The 16,901-nt window shown below is 33.7% G+C and overlaps 1 protein-coding gene across 2 annotated transcripts in view; it reads right to left on the reverse strand.

Moving 5' to 3' along the window:
- LOC149806864 (uncharacterized) overlaps positions 1 to 14,323 on the reverse strand; it is a 153,153-nt gene extending 138,830 nt beyond the window's left edge. For both annotated transcript variants that reach the window (XM_089958856.1, XM_089958848.1), the window contains exons 1-2: positions 14,203 to 14,323; positions 9,067 to 9,205 (exon numbers count right to left, since the gene is read on the reverse strand). In XM_089958856.1, coding sequence (XP_089814982.1) covers positions 9,067 to 9,205; positions 14,203 to 14,314 — 251 coding nt within the window. In that variant the 5' untranslated portion in view covers positions 14,315 to 14,323. The remainder of the gene's footprint in view (positions 1 to 9,066; positions 9,206 to 14,202) is intronic.
- Positions 14,324 to 16,901: the final 2,578 nt, after the last annotated feature.

Below are 16,901 nucleotides of genomic sequence, written 5' to 3' on the forward strand. Positions count from 1 at the left end.
TGGTCGGTAGTTATCAGCATCATCCTTAGAACCAGATTTGTGAATAGGAGTTACTTTTGCAGTTTTCCATATTCTGGGGACAGATGAGGTTGCAATACTTAGATTAATTATGAATGTTATGCTATCTACAATAGCAAAGGCAGAAGATTTAATGAGTCGTGGACCAATCTGATCAAGTCCTGTAGCTTTCTTGGTATCAAGTTCACTGAGACATTTTTTAACAAAGTTTTTTGACACTGGTGGGATAGAGAAACATACCTTCTTAGAGATTTTGCTGCTGCAGAACTTTTTCAGTTCATTAAAGTTGTTTTCTATCACTGGTTGTTTTAACTTTGTGGTAATATTGATGAAAAAAATCATTGAAAACATTTGCAATGTCAGTTTCATCAGTGACTATGGTGTCATTTACCAGAAGTGAGTGAATTTTATTTGTCTGTTTTTTGTGCATTCCTCCAGTGAGTTCATTGAAGACTTTCCAAATGGAGTTTGTGTTGCTCTTTTTGTTTTCAAGCAATGATTGATAATAAGTTTTTTTAGCTTTTTTAATCATACTTGTTATTTTATTTCTCCATACTTTGTACTGTGCATGGTTTTCCATAGCCTTGAATTTGTCTCGTGTTTTCATAGCATCTAGGATTTCAGTAGTAAGCCAATTAGGTTGAATTTCAGACTTTACTCGATGTACTTTCAGTGGTGCATGCTTAGATACTACATCCATGAATAAGTCAGTCCACACCCTCATGGCTTCATCTATGTCATCCAAATTTCAGATCATATTCCATGGAACTTTATATAGGTCATTGAGAAATTGTTCTTCATTAAAATTTTTGAACGATCTGTAAGTGATTGTTTTATGTGTATTTTTCTTGCATTTAACCTTTCTTGTCAAAAAAGTAGGATAGTGGTCACTAAGACCAACATTTGGTACATTAACACAAGCCACATTGTCCGGTAGGTTGGTATAAATGTGATCAATAAGCTACATAGCCACAGCAGACGTTGCATAACCACCAACCGGGACATCTCTCGAGACTAACTGATGCCAACAGTCACTCTATAGCAGGCTCACACTGTACTTGGTCATTTAACATAGCTAAATCTTACATTGGTATTTTACAAAACTGTTTGAAACATCAACTCGTCTTCTTGATTTTAATGGTGATCATTTCATTTCTCAATTTCCTGTTTCATTATCTGATGCCTCAATTATAAACTTACCCAAAGTTAATCTCCATTTACAAAATGTATATATCAAACATTACACTGACCATTTGACATATCTAAATCACATCTCAGTTTATTTCTGAAACTATTCTCTTCTTGATTTCATAATAACACAAAAATACAAGGTTACAAAAATAATGCAAACATAAAAAAACAACAAAACAATGCCTAAACTCTGTATGATTTGAATTTATTATTGTTTTTTAAAAAAAAGGCAAGGTATTATTTTCAATCTTTTTGCAAATGTACTTGTCTGTTGCAGCTTTCTGGAAGAAAATTTAAAGAATTTGATGAAAAATATGAATTTTGATATTTTAAAGTATGAAACATTAAATTAATTATAATTTTGGGGGGATAATGAGGGAAAAAAGTAGAGGAAAAAAAAATAACACATACACACACACACACACACACACACATATATAAATATAATACACACACACACACATGTATTTCACATATTTTTCATACCCTTTAATTTTTCATACACAATCCAGTTATCAAAATAATACTTATTTAAATGTATCATAATTTTTCGTACATCACTTTGCATTTTTTGAAAAAATCCATTAAATTATTGGACATAAAATTCCTACTAAGAAGATTTACATTTGCAACTAAGATCGAAAATACCATATTGCCATTTTGTTTTTACATTAATAATTATTTTTTTGTGTACGAAAAATTACATGAAATATGGTATGTATAAACATTTTTCATTTTCATGCAAAACAATTAATTTCAAAATTATCATGATTATCAATAGTTAATCTTTTTTCACTTAAAATGTAATACATTATTCCAATGACAGAATTAAATTTATTAACATTTAAAACCAGTGATCAAGTCCAATAATACCGATGAATTTTATTCTGATTTTACAAAGTATTTCTTAAGCCTTTTGTATTTATTTTTATATTTATTTATTGCCATTTACAGTTTCCACAGGAATCAATCATGTTTTTTCTATTTGCATTTATTCTTGAATTTTGAAAATACCTCCATGCAAAATAACATTTCCATCTAGCAAGCATTATACCCTTTTCAAAACTGTCATTTGTTTTGAGTTCAGTTATGACTTGGTACAACATTTACAAGCAACTTGTAATACACTGGTAATGAAAAGATTGCTGATTTTATGGCAAATGTATATTCAAAATACCTTTTTATCATTACTGGCCACTAAACAGTAACATTAGTATTAATTTAGTTCACAAATTTATCCCTTTCTGACTCTTGGCAATACACATCTTTTTGGGGAGTTTTAATAAAAATATTATAACTTACATTATTATATGCTCATTTTTTTCTCGTTAACTTTACATTGTCAGAATCATTCAATATTCCCCCGATACTGAACGCATGCGACAATACACATATAGCATTCAAATGAATAAAGGAACTACTTTCTATTGTAAACAAACAATGAGGCAGACGCCAGCACTTTTGATTTGTAAACAAATCATATACACTCGCGTAAGAGGCTCTTTACATTGTGTTGTTTAAATTTGTTTCTGAATGAACTAAAACATGTTTTGTGGACTGCAAAAAAACACAGCTGTTTTGGCACATTCCACATTGATACAATGTTACGGATTTAGGCTAGCTACGTTATATAAAAGACAGAAGATTAGGTCCTTACAAATAACATACAAGTGACAAGGCATATACTGTCTTCTTTATCTGGTGATAAGAATGTCAAAATAAAATATACTTACAGTTTTACATCCTGAATTTCCTCAAAATGTTTTTTCTTAATTCTGCAAATCCGAATTACACGAGCCATGTCATAGGTTTTCAATCTGGATTACACATTTCGAAATTTTGCTGTAAGTTCGATGATAAGTGCAATTGCATCCTCCTTACTGCACTCAAAATGAAATAAGCATTAAATTCCATAGCGTCCTTTTGATAATTGCAATTGAAAGACTTCATATTTTTCCCATGTTATGATTTCAAACATTCAATGACAGAAACAGAAACACATTTGCAGACATAAACACGCTTCTCCTGCGCCAATTCAATCTGATGTATTATCTGAAAACTTATTAACAATAATATCAAACTCCAAGAGAAACTCAATAAACTCTGGGAATTCAGTCTGGCTGTTTAATCTACTAACATTTAATGAAAGGGTCTTCAGATTATTTCATGTTATTATCATTATAAATTTTGTGATTGCAATCATTTTCAGAACTCTCAGCAATATTTCCAGAACTCTCAGTGATATTAGCACTGGTTGTATTTTCAAATAAACAACAATTTGCCATTTCATCTGTATTTACAGCAAAATAAATTTTCAATAATCATGTGGTTTTTCACATTCATAATGGGTTTTCCCATTGATACCATAAACTATGAACTGCCATAGTGTAGTATCATATCCCCAAAAGAATCTGGATCAAAAATAATTTCATGTTATTTTTAGACCCATTATAAATATTTTAAATTTTGTCCTACATGCATTTTCCATAAATCCATTTATCCAAGAATTCATTCACTGAGTTATCTATCAACCCTCTAATACATCCATACATGTATTTGGGAATTGCAATGACTCAGTAGTTAGCAAGTCATACTCATGACCAGAAAATGAAAGTTTAAATTCTACCCAGTCCTGTACATTACTCCAACTATTTCAGTATTATATAAACTTTAATTTTTTGATGTGCCATTAAACACCAAAGAAATGAATAAACAATTGAGAAGCCATTAAATCTATTTCCTAGTCCACTCATCCATCCTTTATGTTGCAATTCTTTTCATAAATTTTGAAAGCTCCTTTGATACAATCCATTCATTCACATTATAGTGCAGTACTTTGCTCATTTTACTATAATGTTCACAACACAGCACAAACTTGTTAACTACAGTGCATTACCTTGCTAAGTTCACTGCCTTGCCCACAACAGTGCATAGGCATGTTCACTATAGTTCACTGCCTTGTGCACTACTAAGGCACAAGGGTGTAAGTTTTAGTTTTTGGTGTAACTTTAAATATGGTCAATTCACTATTATTTTTATTCACCAATTTTCATTAATTTTCTAGTTGCTACAAATAAACAATTTAAGGATCCAGTGAACAATCATCTGTCTGAAATTTTAGGACACCCATATCCAAATCTACAAATTTAAATACCAACAAAAAGCATGAGTATTAATACCTATGAAAATAAATGAACTGACAATTCATAGGTAGCAAACAACCAATCAATAATAAGCATTATTAAATAATCAAATTTTCCATATACAAGAAAGCATGCAAAATCATTCCATTATTATTCTCTAAAAGGTGGGAATTAGATAAGTACTACAAAGGTTATTTTATTGCAAAGAAAGCTGACCTCAGATGCTGACAATGGATTATTTTAAGTGTGCCGATTTTTTTTTCTTCTTCTGAATATACAAAAACAGTTGAAATCTGGAAGCTAACTTTAGTTTCTTTTCACCAATATTCACAGGAATTTTTAAATTAAATTGAAACAATGGAAGAATTTTTAAAGTGACACAAATATAATGCTTTGTGCACGGCAATCAAAACCCCAACATTGCCCAGAAGATTTGGAGAAAATAAAATCATGTGATGAATTCGTGAAGGCCAGAAGAGAATATCGTTAACATGGATGAAATTCTAGTGTACTTTGATCGCATTCCTAGATGGACTGATGATAAGATGGGGGTCAAAAGTGTGAGAATTAGCAAGACTGGTGCAGATTTGAAAAAATCTGACTTTAGTCCTGGCAGTTTTATCTCAAGTACACATTTTTATATTTTTTAAAATAAAATTTCAGAGTACATTTTTCAACATGTAATTTTTGAATGATTTAAAAGGTGACCCACAACTTGTGACAAAAAAAATTGAGGTGTCCCAAAACATACACTGTACAAAGAATTACTTTTAAAATTAATTTATGGTGTCCCAACAAATATGGTATCCCAACATATATGGTAAATATGGTAGCTGGTTAAACATGGTCAAGAATGGCAACTCCTTTGTGGAAAAAAGTGCAGTAAATTTCAAAGATCGTCTTTTGTTTGTTCTTCTAAAGGTCTGGTAGGCTTATATATGTCTAGATGTGACAATAATAAATATCAGTCTTAGTTTTACATTTTGAGTGTACTACTCATGATGTCAGAGTGTATGAATAATAATCATGAAAATTGCAACCCAACAAAGAAAGCAAGAGCTTTTAAAAAAACATAGAGTATCTATGGAACATACTGATGCCATTGCCATGTAAGAGCAATGAGATCAGAAAATACAGGATGTTGATAACATCATTAGATGAAGTACTGTTAACTCTTTTCATATTTAGACTGACCGAGACATAATGGCATATTCAGTGGAGGCAAATTCAGTGGAACATAACCAATGCAATTTAAGTGAGTGGATTACAATGGTGCAAAAATGTAGCTGTGTTATAATTGGTGAAAGAAACACCATGTAAATATGTTTTGTAAAAAGCCCCCAAAAACACAGACAAAACTGTTGGGAGGAAATCTGTAGCAAAATCACAGGGATAAATTTACGGTTTGCTGTTACCACCTGGCAAGACCTATGGAGGAGTCAAACAGTTTTTTTAAAACGTATATATTGCAAACTTTAGATTCATGTGTACCTGTAAAGTAAGGTAAAATGTCTGTTTACACGTGGGAAAATGCATGGATCCTTTATATATATATATACAGTCAGTACAGTTTTCCTATAATATGTGCAGTTTCATATTTTTTATATCTCAACGTACATATCACTTTATGTGATTCTGAATTGGTCCAAACAAGCCCATGAAATTACTGTGTAGTAATCTCTTTAGTGATTGGCTGTGATTGTGGGGAAACCTTTTTAATCCTGCCTTCTGGAATTTTGTTTTCAGTGAAGATTTTGGCAGCCATATTTTGATTTGAGTCAAAGAAGGGAATTGGGGGGCAAAAGGTCTCATCTGTCTGAATATGGCCAATTTACTCCCATAGGGGTTTGTTGTGTCATGTGTAATAATATCATCATATGAAAAATGGTGTACAACCCCAAGACAAGAACAACAATTAGTAAAACTAAGAGTATTGCTTACTTGATAGCAGGTGTATGGGATGAGGGTGGAGGGGGCAGTATATCTGTGACACAGAATCCACCATATATACAGGTAACTGGTTTAAATGTTAACTTACAGAAGTAAATAAACTCACCTCTGTTCATAGAAAAATGAAGACATAAAACAGTCTCAAAACTGACAGAACTGTATCTAACCACAACATATTTACACAGTAAATATGTGATGTAAATCTGACTCAAAAAGAAATTTGTTTACATCTTCTGTACGGTCTACTGTTCCAAATCAAATACTGCAAATATCTGGTCACAAATACATTACAGTAAATAAGGAAAATTCTGCATCCAGTAATTCTCCTTTCACATGAATATCACAATGGTGTAATAGGTAGTTGTTAAAGTGACATTTTAGGGTCAGCATGGATCCTGTGCAGTAGGCCTAATATACTCTAACTGGTACTGTGTACCATATCATGCAACGTGACATCACACGCTTTGGACATTCTGTGCTGTAAAAAGATTTTGTCTTTGTAAAATGTTCTGATGGATGCTTAAAAGGCCTTCATGCTATATAAAATTGTGTCAAATTCTTTTAAGCAGTAATTCAGTGTAAGTCATTTAAAGGTTTTATGTTTTCAGTACCTGTAGATACAATGGATGGCATATTCGCATCATCTGTACAAATTTAAAGTCTCTGTGGCAGGATGCTTAATGTTAAAACTGCTTCACAGAATTCTGTTTTAGTCACTGAAAGTTTTTCTACATTCAGTAACACTAGCCATATTGCCATATCTGACAGCAGATCAGTGGAATCTGGAGATGTAGAGTTGGCCAATGTATCCTCCCATATATTGTAAGAGGTAACTAATGGATACAGATGCTGCAGTAGCTCAGTAGTTATTGTTCTGGAGTTGTGACCATATGGGTTTGAATCATGCCATTGGATCAGCCTGTTTTGAACAATGTAGTCAAAAAGTGTGTCCTTGGGTAAGGTACACTGCTCCAACTGCCTAAGGTCTCACTGGAAAGTTTCGTATTTTGATACCTCCCTAATTTTTAAGGTAGAAGGCATGAACCTAATTATCATAAGCTAGCATTTATAAATTCACACAGAAGCTAAATCTGTAATGTGGTAATGATTTACTTTGAGCTAGGCTTGAAAATGGGTTGGCTTGTTTGGTGACTGCCTGTCACAGTTAGACTAGCACTGGAGATCAAATGCGTAACTTGGGCTGCAAATGAACAGCCAGCTTGGCTCATGTATTTACGTAAGTCTGCTACAGAGGTAAATATCTAAAAATTGAGATGGTTGAGGGGTGATGATAAGTATTCTGTTTTGTTATAGTACTAGTGAACTTTATTCATGCATAAGGCACATGCTCATTCTTTTATCTGCCTTGACACAGGAAATATTCAAAATAGCTCTTTGCTATCGAAAATGAATGTAAAAAAGAGGGGTTAGTGTCAGTGTTGGTTCAGTATAAAAGCCTCCAGTTGTATAAGGAATTAACCTGATTGATGCAGTCAGAATCTCACATGCATGCTTTCTAAAAAAATCACTAGTTTGTTTTTTATTTGTATCTTCAGTGTAAAATTATTTTAATTTTTCTGCAGTAGGTTATTGTCGGATGAAAATTCACCAGATAAACTGTCCAGTGAGACCTCAGCATGAAATAACCTACTTGTGTTGCTGTGCCATAAAACTCCAAACACCACAAATTTATAATACCTTTATCCCAGAATGCTCCCAGCCAAATTTGGTTGAAATTGGTCCTGTAATTTATTATATGATGTTTAAAACTGCAGACTGCACACTGGAATAATGACACACTATAATAACTAACTTGGTCTTCTGGCTAAACACAAAATTATAAGTCCTAAAATTATATAATTAGTTCCTCACATTTAGAAACACAAATAATTTTAGAATAGAAAAATATGCACCATACCATTTGTTTCCTAAATATTAAAATCTCAACACATTAAGTATAAAACTTGAAGAATGGTTGGCAATCTGCTTGCATATATAGATACACACCTATCATGCATCCCAGCCCTTCCACCATGAAGGAGATGAGTATACAGTAAAAAAGAGGTGCATAACTCTTCTGAAAATAATTTAAGTACAATGATGTTTTTCAACAAGCATACCTTCTGATTATAACCATAATATGTAGGTTGTTTCACAGGAGTCTACAAATAAATGCATAAGTAGTTGTATTTATGAAATTCAGTCATACATTGCATCCAGCTGCAAGTCAATAATGGCCAAAATAAACAGAGCACAAAGATTTGTCAATACAAGCATCTTTAGCTGATGACCATAATATGTACCAAGTTTCACATCAATCCATGAAACATATACAAGACAAAATGCAGGACTAGTTGTACTAAGAGACTGCGTCATACAGTGAAGTAAACTACAAGATAAAATGGGCATTACTTCCAACAAAAATTGTGAGAGCAAGTGATTTGTGAAAATGTACAACTATCCAGGACTAGTTGCACTAACAAGTACAAAGAGGAATGATGAATTTACAGACACAAAGATTATTAGTATGTTTCACACTACATGTACATAATAAATATACAACAAAAGTAATAGAGTATCCAATTTTTGGTGCCAGATGATTCAAGATGCTATGCTTGTGAATCAAGACTATCTTGATGGAATTAGTACATTCCAAAATGTTCAACTGACTATAATTATTCAAACAAACAATAAAATATATTTCAAACCCCTGTGCATCAGTTATGCTATTAATTGCAATTAACATTTTTTGAAACATAATTACCTTGATAATGGTGACAACTCAAATGGCTGCAGAGTCAACTGTTCAAATATGAAACAATCAACCATAGCCCTGCCTTCAAGAGATGTCAGTGGAGAATCAAGAATTGCTCTTTTCAAAAGCTTGTCATCATCATCATCATCTGAATAAAAAATATAAAATAATATGCATCAACATGCTTAGAACACAAAAGACCCTAGCTGGTGAGTGATAACACTGAACTGGAAGTTGACGTACATCAGCTTTTGAATGCAAATTCACACACATATAAACAGAAACTTGTAGCAGACCTAAAAGCTTGGAGCACATAGCTGCTGTATTATCTCAATGCAGGTGTAATTTTGTTGTTGTTATAAATGATACATATATACATATATAAAGGATCACTTTCCCAGCTTGAACTAGACAAGCCATTTTTACAACTAGCCTACTCCCTTGGATCTCTCCTTGCACCTGCAGTACTGGCTCTAAGTCATAACTTTAAAGCTGTTCATACCCCCTACCCTTAAAGCAAACAAATGCATTACAAGGGGAATTAATCTGTGCAGTCAGTATGTATTCCTGTTTATACATATTCACTGGTGGCCTTGCCCCTGGAATCATAATATGGAAACTACATGTATTGGGATTCATGCACAATGTAAATGCAGTGGCTCAGTGATTAGAGTGTTGGACACATGACTGAAAGGTAGCAGGATCAAGTCCCACTATCTGACTAGTTTAGATCAACTATGAAAATTCTAAGGATTGTTTCTGATTAATGGGTGACATTACTCATAGTAATTACATTTAGAACTGTTACAGGAGTAAAGAATATTGGGTTATTATATATTTTTAAGATGATCTGAGAATAAGTGCACTGAATATATGAAATGCCTGAAAAAAATGTACAATACATAAGTAAACATTTGACCAACAATGTTTTGGGTGTTTTATGCAAACTATAAATTCTGAATTGTAAGAGGAAAAATTTGATACATGCATTGTAAGAAAATATAGGATACATGAGTATATGCACTAATTTTCTCTCTCGTTTACTCTCTTCTTATCTCTCAAACAAGCCACTATTCATTATTACCATTATTCTACAACATCAACATCATAACTAAAATATTAAACATCAATACTTAATTAAAATATTAAAAATATTTGGCTCTCTCTTTGGGGGCTACTCATGGGCTAGAATCTGAATGTACAAGATTGATTTCTGATCATGCTAGCTTGATCCAAGCATTACAATGTATTCTGGGCTGATCCCAGCTCAAGTAGAATTGGTGCTAGGCTGATCCCAGCTCAATTCAGAATCGGTGCTAGCCTGATCTCAGCTCAAGTAAAATCAGTGCCTGGCTGATCTCAGCATTCAGGTGTATTCTGGGCTGATCGCATCTTATGGTATGTTATGCACTAAGCTGATCTCAGCATAATAGTGTATTTTGGTGGGCTGATCCCATCTTCAAGTAAATCTATGCTAGGCTGATCCCAGCATTACAGTGTATTCTGAGCTGATCCCAGCTCAAGTATGACTGGTGCTAGGCTGATGACTGATCATATGGTACTCTACATGATCATGCAATATTATGCAAGATTATCTACATTCGTTGGCTCTTTGAATTCAGCTGCCAGTCCCAACCCATAGGAAAAGTTCTGATCATGCCCACCGCATGTGATCTTCAACAAACCCCATGAAGGCAGCAAGTAAAGAGGTTAATAATAGCCCCTTGCATAATTCCGTCTGCCTCTCAATTTCAAGGTACATGTACAACACCACTATACAAGTATTAGCCAATGACTAAGCCTTATAATTCAACATTACATCAGCTTACCACACCACCAATTCCTTCCTTAATGTTCATTATCAGACAAAGCCAGGGCCATTACAAAACTGGCAATTTGTACCTAAAATAACTCAAGATCATCAAGTTGTGCATAAACTAAAATTTAATAAATTATTTAAAATGGCAGTACTAACAACTGTCAAACTTTATTTAACTAAACTTGCTTCAAAATATTCATGAATTATAAATGAATTATAAATGTGGTAAGACTTTATGCACATATCTGTTTCCAAAATATTCTGCAAGAGTAATCACCCTGCAAAATCTTTAACCCATGATTCAAAATAGTCCTTATCCTTGGTTACTTTTCTTGGTGGGGGTCAAGAAAGCTATATCATAAAGCAAAAGGTAGGTCACTTTGACTTTTTTGATGTGCACAGCCCATTTTCAGTCTGCTGGCTTTAGGTAATACATTACTGAGAAAAAGAACCCACCACAAATGATTAAAACATGCTGAGTAGATACTTTAAGTGAATAGTAGTGACACAATTTTGGTATGGGACAAATTCGAAACACAATGTACCAACAGTGGATTTTCTTTTGTTTTTAGCAAATTTGGTTGCTATAGGTAAAAGGTATCTAAACTTTAGAACATGATTTATAGGCACTAACACCTGAAAATCATGTCATATCTACCTTTTATGTGCAAATATACAATCACCCTTGGCCATACTCCTGCCCCATTTTTAATAGTCCTGCATGCAGGCACATGTATGACCTGGCAGACTCTGGACAGCACTGACCAAATGGTCTCAGTGTCCTAAACCATGACATTTTACTCTACAAGTAATAGATTTATTCCATAAAAAGGCAAACCAATTGTGAATTTTGGAGAAAGATAATACTGAAATCCAAACTATCTTTATTTGGAATCCTGTGCCCTTGACCCCTAAGCTGCATAATCCAATATCTGTTGCCAATTTCCTTTCCATATCAACAAGAAATTTGCAAACTTTTGCACATTTATTTGTTATTTAAATTAAGTTATTAAACTGCAACATTCTCCCTTGACAGCCTTACAGTGATCTTGACCCTCTACTGTTTGACCCAAATTTAATAGATTTCTTTCTTACCACATATGCAAGCCAATGTACAAAATTTGGTCAAAGCATGAAGCCTGGAACTGAGTATGTGCTGATACCATTGCTTTCTTACTGTGACCTTGATTACTGACCTTTTGCACCCTATATTTATACACCTTTTGCACCCTAAGTACAAGTTATACATTAAGTCTGATCAGGATATATGGTCTAGAATTTAGGTCATTAGCTGGAAACATTTTTTTCTTTAAGATGGCGTGAGCTTGACTTCGGAACTTTTTATTCCAAAGTCAATATGATTTTTTCCTTACCCCAACTATAAGCCATTCACAGGGTCTGGTCAGAGTACAATGTCTATGATGAAAGTTATTGTACAGAAGCTATTTTCTTATTTCAGTTAAAGCGATGTTCACCTTTGATCTTTTTACCCCTAAACTTATTGTCTCCTTGTGCATGCTACTCAAAATGATTGGTAAAGATACATGGTTTAAAACTTAAATAATTAAATGGAATTTGTTCTTCTCTCAGTCAGATTGACCACAACCTTTGACCTTTTGACTCCAAAATCAACAAGCTTTGTTCTTACCTTAAGTGCAAGCCACTGATTGAGTTTGGTCACAGTCTGGAATCTAAAACTAATATTGCTGTGCAGAAACCAAAATGAATTGATGATCAGACTGACAGCTAGATGTCACAGTAAGATATGCTTTGCCTTATGGCAGGTATTAAAAACAAGAGTCAATATGTAGTTTCCTATTAATTTAACGATTCTTCTGAAGCTTAGTTTTCATTGTACTCTATCATCCAGCACACTCAATTTTAAAAGTGTTTCATATTGCTCCTCTTTGTTTTCATGGTAAAATAAGAAATGCTGAAGATGGAAAATTCTAAGTATCAAAAGACACCTCATCATAGCTTGCTTGAAATGTGTACCATTTTTGTTGACAGACAATGGTAGAGAGTTATACTCCAGGAAAAAGAAAAGTAAGTCTTCAGATATGGTGCAATGAAAATAGTATAATCCTCAAACCAAACAAAAGTTTTGCTGATGACTACAAAGCAGAAAATAATGAGACTGCAAACTGATATGCTGCATGATCTCTGTGATAACACTGACAGAAAACAACTTGATAAAATTCTTGGTATATTTGTAGACAATAGCCAATTTTCTCATGATATAAATTATATTTCAAAGAAAATAAATTCTTTTCTCTGGCTCCTAAAGAAAATCAACGCATTCATTCCAATATTAACAGATTTATTTTTACAAAAAAGTGACACTCAACCCAACCATGGCTAATGTAACATAGTTTGGGGGAATACATCTGCTACAAATGAAAAACATTTCTGACTCCAAGAAAGGACATTCAAACTCATTCTTCATTAGCATATAAATAATGTTTAGAATGAAATACTAATAATCAAGGTGTTACCAATGCATGATAGAATATCCTAGAGAAAGGCCAAAAATGATTGATAGGGTGTCTACAAAATCTGCTAGCATTTACTTCAACATTTTCCAACAAAAAGAATATACACATCGGGGGGATAAAAATGGAATACAAAATATTTGCATGGACAAAATAATCAAGGTGTGAACAAGGAGAAAGGTATCACAGTTTACAATCAAAATGTTGCTATTTAACTAACACATGTACTGCATACTGTGGCCAACTGTGTGTTTGATGGCAATAAGTAAAATGAAACATAGAAGTTGTACAGAGACAGGCTGTTAAGTTCATAGAAATGCAGATACACACAAATGCAGAGACAGCTGAACAAACTGATGTCTGCACAATTTAAAAATCCAATAAAGTGCCCACTCAGGAAGCCACAGCGGCTCAGTTGGTGGAGCAATGAAATCATAATCCAAGGGTCATAGGTTTGATACCTGCCCTTGCCAGCCTTGGTCAGCTGCCACTGTGTGTTATTAGGAAAGGCATTTTGTTCCCATATCCTCTGGATGATACAGCCAATGTGTCAAAAATGCTCTTAATCCCACCCCACCCCAAATCAATTTAAAGATAATAATCAATGTATCACAATCTATCAGACACATCTACTATAAGTTTTCATTCCTCTTCCACGAAAGAATTTATGAAGGTCATAGTGATGTAAAGTTCAAAGTGCTACAAAATGTTACCTAGAAATATGATTAAGCATGGGACGAAAAAAGCAGAAGACTGTATGTGCCCAAACCCCACCCCACCAATAAAAGCAAAACCTAAAGATGGGGGATTTCTTGAATGAATGAAATTTATTACCCATTTCATTAAGTTCTAAAAAGGATTTCTCAATTAAGATTTCATTGGAGCTATCAGAGTCTGTTTTTTCAATCAGCAGCATTCTGACACTGGAATTTATCTCTGTCTTCATGAGATCATGCAGACACGGGCCTGAAAATATTAAAAATAAACTGTTAATTTGGATTCATGATTTACAATATAAAATAAAATGAAACACTCCTGGATAAGCAATGACTATGCAATGTTCTGTGGAGAAACTCTGCATCCTTCAAGATACTTTCTTCAAAATGTCATTCTTCTTTCACAACATCATCCCATGTTTATCGGTTCTTTTCAACCTGACTTTAAAAAAATATATATATATGGTCTTAAAAATCTTCCATCTTCAGAAATTATAATTTTGAGCAAATTTATCTGTCCTAGCCTCATATCATATACATTTATGAACTGGTTATACCTAAGGCTGCAATTATAATGATCTGCTTTCTATGACATGCTACAATGGGTTATCTATACATGTTTTATCTCTGAACAAAAATGTGCCTCGAGAGTTCGGCTTGCTTGCAAACTAAACAAGAGAGTAAAGAACAGGGTGAAAAATTCTACAGTATCTATTTATATTAGTGACATTAGACCGGTGTCATCCCTTTGGCTGGCATTCAATTTCATTCAGGGTAAAATTGATGCATGCAGCACTGTTATCTGAAACCACCCTGCATGTTTCAACTATTATAAGGGTGCCTCTCTCCCCACTCCAGGAACTTTCAAGAACTTAAACCTAAAGACTGCAAAGTAATATGTCCTGAGGGACAGCCTACCCTTTCTGTGGCCCTCAGCACTCTCACATGTACAAATTCTCATTTAAATAATACCACCCGACACAGTATATACCCAAAGATATGTTGTAGGACCATAACACTTGCCATAGCTAATGGTGGATGATTGAAGTTGTTGTGGAAAATGTTGTCTGGACAAATTGTGCAAAGTCTCCACACAATCAGAGCTCTCCACCTATGCCCCTATCAATTGTGTGGAAAAAGCAGAATTTCCAAAACAAGGCTGTGTGTTGTGTTGTATGCACTGTGTTAATTCATTTCATGATGGTATTCATTATACAATACTTGACTATCTACATTTATTTGGATTTGTAATAATTTGAAAATTGTACCGGTACATTAAAAACAACTCACCACAAAGTAAAGTGTCCATCAATGTTGTTTACTGTGGGTGTTTATTAGCAAGTATATTGCTTCCATTTGTGTGCAAGACCTAACAACCTATATTTGAATTAATATTTGTGTTTTGCTGTATAAACACTGTCTGATGCAATAAAATTTTGAGAAATAATTCCCAGGTGTTATTTTTCAAGTTTTCATTCAATGCACATGGCTCAATAAGTCCTTGGCTTGTAAAGGAAGCATTCACTTTGTTTTCAAGTTGACATTCCGTTTGATCGAGCCATAAATTTATTTAATACATGTACTTGTTTCCCCCATCTTGTAAAGGCAGCACCCTGTTTTCCCATATGACAACCATTTGATCAAGCCATGAGTTAGATACTTGTTCAGTGCCAAGTAGAAGAGGTTGTTTTTATTTACAGCTGTATTTTACAATGATTCTGTCATTGCCTATCTATTCAGTTTGGCTTGCTTAATTTTCCAAAGTGCAGCTCTGACTCACTGATGATAAGTCACCCCTTCAGATGGATCACACTTGTAAAATACACCCTGACTTATAAGAGGGTCAAAGAGACATTGGCTTTATAGCCCTAAAAGGGCAGGAGGGTCGACTTATAGCCGAGTGGACTTATAAGCCAGTATACAGTGGAGCCTCATTAATCCGGACACATTCGTTCCCAGTGAATGTGTCTGGATTAACGAGTTTTCCGGATAATTGAATCATGCACATTTTTTATTTTACGATATCATCACACCGTATATATGTACATGTATATGCTAGCTTTAAATGTAATGTACTGTATATTCAATAATGGTTGAAATAAATTAATGAATACATCTATTAATTTGTGTTTATTGCACATTATTATAACATGTGCTTGTACATACATATACAAGTAAATAGAAGTTTAGACAATTAACACATCGAACACATCACACTATGTTCATGTACATGTACGTACTGTACATACATTTATTATGTCAATTTCCTGAAGAAGTCTGTAACCTTTGTTTGCCTGGATTCTTTGAAGCCCTATACTGTCCACAGCTTAAAAATGTCAACTGTATTTGCACAGCAAATAATAAACTGTGATTGTTACATACAATTGGTAAACAACAAAGAGGCTTAATGACACTTTTAATTTATTTACCATATGTTATGTCAAAAAGTGTGGACGATTTGATCCCAGTGTGTTTATTTAATTATTAACACCCCCGTCGGCGACTAGCTAAAACAGACATTGTTTATACAATCGCTGGTTACAATATGGTCACGCTACTTAGTTATTGATAGTGGCCATAGATTCTCATGGGCTTCACTACTGTGTTTAATGTATTATTCTTCTGATTGTATTTTCACATACGATTTTTCGAATTTTCTTATTTTTGGACAGATTATTTCCGGATTATCGAGACAAGTTTTAATGTAATTTTACACTTTGGTCCCCGATTTTGATTTCCGGATCCAGAATGTGGATTTCTTGATTAACAGAGCAAATTAACGTTTAGGAATTCCGTTCCCATTGAATTATGTCCGGA

The sequence above is a fragment of the Sinohyriopsis cumingii genome, chromosome 1 (genome assembly GCF_028554795.1).
Source record: "Sinohyriopsis cumingii isolate HCF-2022 chromosome 1, ASM2855479v2, whole genome shotgun sequence".
Classification (NCBI taxonomy): domain Eukaryota; kingdom Metazoa; phylum Mollusca; class Bivalvia; order Unionida; family Unionidae; genus Sinohyriopsis; species Sinohyriopsis cumingii.